The sequence below is a fragment of the Chlamydomonas reinhardtii genome, chromosome 8 (assembly GCF_000002595.2).
Source record: "Chlamydomonas reinhardtii strain CC-503 cw92 mt+ chromosome 8, whole genome shotgun sequence".
In the NCBI taxonomy this organism is placed as follows: domain Eukaryota; kingdom Viridiplantae; phylum Chlorophyta; class Chlorophyceae; order Chlamydomonadales; family Chlamydomonadaceae; genus Chlamydomonas; species Chlamydomonas reinhardtii.
The window spans coordinates 4,808,456-4,811,580 of NC_057011.1; the positions used below are offsets into that span (position 1 = coordinate 4,808,456).

At 68.0% G+C, this 3,125-nt stretch overlaps 1 protein-coding gene across 1 annotated transcript in view; it reads right to left on the reverse strand.

The window, feature by feature from the left end:
- Positions 1–2,222: 2,222 nt before the first annotated feature.
- Positions 2,223–3,125, reverse strand: part of CHLRE_08g384355v5 (uncharacterized protein) — a 3,509-nt gene continuing 2,606 nt past the window's right edge. Inside the window, exon 5 of the mRNA XM_043065341.1 lies at positions 2,223–2,889. Within this exon, the coding sequence (XP_042922342.1) occupies positions 2,401–2,889 (489 nt within the window). The 3' untranslated portion in view covers positions 2,223–2,400. The remainder of the gene's footprint in view (positions 2,890–3,125) is intronic.

The following is a 3,125-nucleotide window of genomic DNA, read 5'->3' on the forward strand; positions in this document are numbered from 1 at the left end:
CTCATGCGCGCCAGGAGGCAGGAGCGGGTGGTGCGAGCGCTGCACTGATGACGACGCACGGTTTCGGACTAGCGGTGAGCAGTATGGGCAGGGGCGGTGCATTGGGGCCTGCGTGGCACGCACTGTAGGCCTTGCTACTGTCAGGATGGCGTTGCCCTACGCAAGACCCGCTTGCGCTTCCTCGCTGCTGCTTCGCTGGTGATCAGCTACCGTAGCCTGCTTTCCTCCTCCCGCGCCTCGCTCACCTGTTCCCCCGCCTCACTCACCAGTCACCACCCCCAGCCCCCGCCCCCGCCCCTCTTTCCTTTACACAGACAGGCGGCTGGCGCACCGGCTGTGTGTGTCTCTGTCTGCTGGGGTCCCGCGCACGGTCTGGCACCCCCGGCCGCCGGCCGCCAAGCCCAGGTGCGGCGCCGTACGGGCCAAAAGGGTGTGGTACAGATCGTCACTGGGCCTTGAAGGTTTGAACGATCCATGACACAGTATGTGTGCGTTGCGTACACACAGGCCTGGCCAGCACGTGGCGCCTGGAATGGGCGCGGGCCGATGCGGCGCGCTCGGGTCACTCATGCGCGCCAGGAGGCAGGAGCGGGTGGTGCGAGCCCTGCACTGATGACGACGCACGGTTTCGGACTAGCGGTGAGCAGTATGGGCAGGGGCGGTGCATTGGGGCCTGCGTGGCACGCACTGTAGGCCTTGCTACTGTCAGGATGGCGTTGCCCTACGCAAGACCCGCTTGCGCTTCCTCGCTGCTGCTTAGCTGGTGATCAGCTACCGTAGCCTGCTTTCCTCCTCCCGCGCCTCGCTCACCTGTTCCCCCGCCTCACTCACCAGTCACCACCCCCAGCCCCCGCCCCTCTTTCCTTTACACAGACAGGCGGCTGGCGCACCGGCTGTGTGTGTCTCTGTCTGCTGGGGTCCCGCGCACGGTCTGGCACCCCCGGCCGCCGGCCGCCAAGCCCAGGTGCGGCGCCGTACGGGCCAAAAGGGTGTGGTACAGATCGTCACTGGGCCTTGAAGGTTTGAACGATCCATGACACAGTATGTGTGCGTTGCGTACACACAGGCCTGGCCAGCACGTGGCGCCTGGAATGGGCGCGGGCCGATGCGGCGCGCTCGGGTCACTCATGCGCGCCAGGAGGCAGGAGCGGGTGGTGCGAGCCCTGCACTGATGACGACGCACGGTTTCGGACTAGCGGTGAGCAGTATGGGCAGGGGCGGTGCATTGGGGCCTGCGTGGCACGCACTGTAGGCCTTGCTACTGTCAGGATGGCGTTGCCCTACGCAAGACCCGCTTGCGCTTCCTCGCTGCTGCTTAGCTGGTGATCAGCTACCGTAGCCTGCTTTCCTCCTCCCGCGCCTCGCTCACCTGTTCCCCCGCCTCACTCACCAGTCACCACCCCCGGCCCCCGCCCCTCTTTCCTTTACACAGACAGGCGGCTGGCGCACCGGCTGTGTGTGTCTCTGTCTGCTGGGGTCCCGCGCACGGTCTGGCACCCCCGGCCGCCGGCCGCCAAGCCCAGGTGCGGCGCCGTACGGGCCAAAAGGGTGTGGTACAGATCGTCACTGAGGATTCGCACGTGGTCCCCCACCGTACTACTAATTCAGCCCATTCAAGCTTATCTTCCCAGTGCTGATGGGATGGGGAGGGGCCTTGAAGGTTTGAACGATCCATGACACAGTATGTGTGCGTTGCGTACACACAGGCCTGGCCAGCACGTGGCGCCTGGAATGGGCGCGGGCCGATGCGGCGCGCTCGGGTCACTCATGCGCGCCAGGAGGCAGGAGCGGGTGGTGCGAGCGCTGCACTGATGACGACGCACGGTTTCGGACTAGCGGTGAGCAGTATGGGCAGGGGCGGTGCATTGGGGCCTGCGTGGCACGCACTGTAGGCCTTGCTACTGTCAGGATGGCGTTGCCCTACGCAAGACCCGCTTGCGCTTCCTCGCTGCTGCTTCGCTGGTGATCAGCTACCGTAGCCTGCTTTCCTCCTCCCGCGCCTCGCTCACCTGTTCCCCCGCCTCACTCACCAGTCACCACCCCCAGCCCCCGCCCCCGCCCCTCTTTCCTTTACACAGACAGGCGGCTGGCGCACCGGCTGTGTGTGTCTCTGTCTGCTGGGGTCCCGCGCACGGTCTGGCACCCCCGGCCGCCGGCCGCCAAGCCCAGGTGCGGCGCCGTACGGGCCAAAAGGGTGTGGTACAGATCGTCACTGAGGATTCGCACGTGGTGCATTACATCGCGCAGTGTAGACCCCGTAGCAAGGATGTTTACTGCCTCTCCGCAGTCAGTTGCAGCATACTTCCCACAACCCGGTCGATTTGCCTGCACTCCATGACTGACTCCATCACGCCTACATCGCACCACGCCAGCACACCGCCTGGCCTGCTGTTGGCTCGCCTAGCTATCGAAGAAGGTCAGGGTTGGCGCCTTGGCGGCGCCTCCAGCCCCGGCACCCGCCGCCTGCTGCAGCTGCCGCAGCTTTTCCAGCTGAGCCTGCTGCTGCGGCGTCAGCGGCGGCCTAGGCGCGCCGCCCACAAAGCCCGCTGCGGCAGCGCCGCCGCCACCCGCCGCTGCCGCCGCCGCCGCCGCCCGCTTCGCCGCCGCCTCGGCCTCCGCCTCCGCCTGCCTGGCGGCCGCCGCCGCGGCGGCGCGCTGCGCGGCCTGCTGCCGCAGCATGCGGATGATGGCGAGCTGCAGCTGCGGAATGCCGTCGTGTGTGAGTGAGGAGATGCGCAGGGCGCCTGGCAGCCGCGCCGCCAGCTCCGCCGGGGTCAGGGCGCCCGGGTCGGAGGGCGCCGCCTCCGGAGCGCTGCTGGCGACTGCGGGGGCGGCTGCGGGGGCGCCGCCGCGCTGCTGGATGAGGTGGTCCGCCTCCGCCAGCACGTCCTGGTGAGGCGAGGGCGCGTGAACGTGTGTGTGTGGGGGGGTGGGGGGTTGTCAATGGCTGGGCACCCCCAGGCGCAGGTGTGCTTTTCGCCTTCTGAGATTGAGCAAAGCCACACCGGTGCGCAGCGCTCATCACCCTCCCACCCCCCAGCGCCCACCCGCACACTGCCCTAGCCTCGCAACCCCACGCCCCACGCCGCCCCAACACACCACCCGCCCCACCCCCACCCCCCATG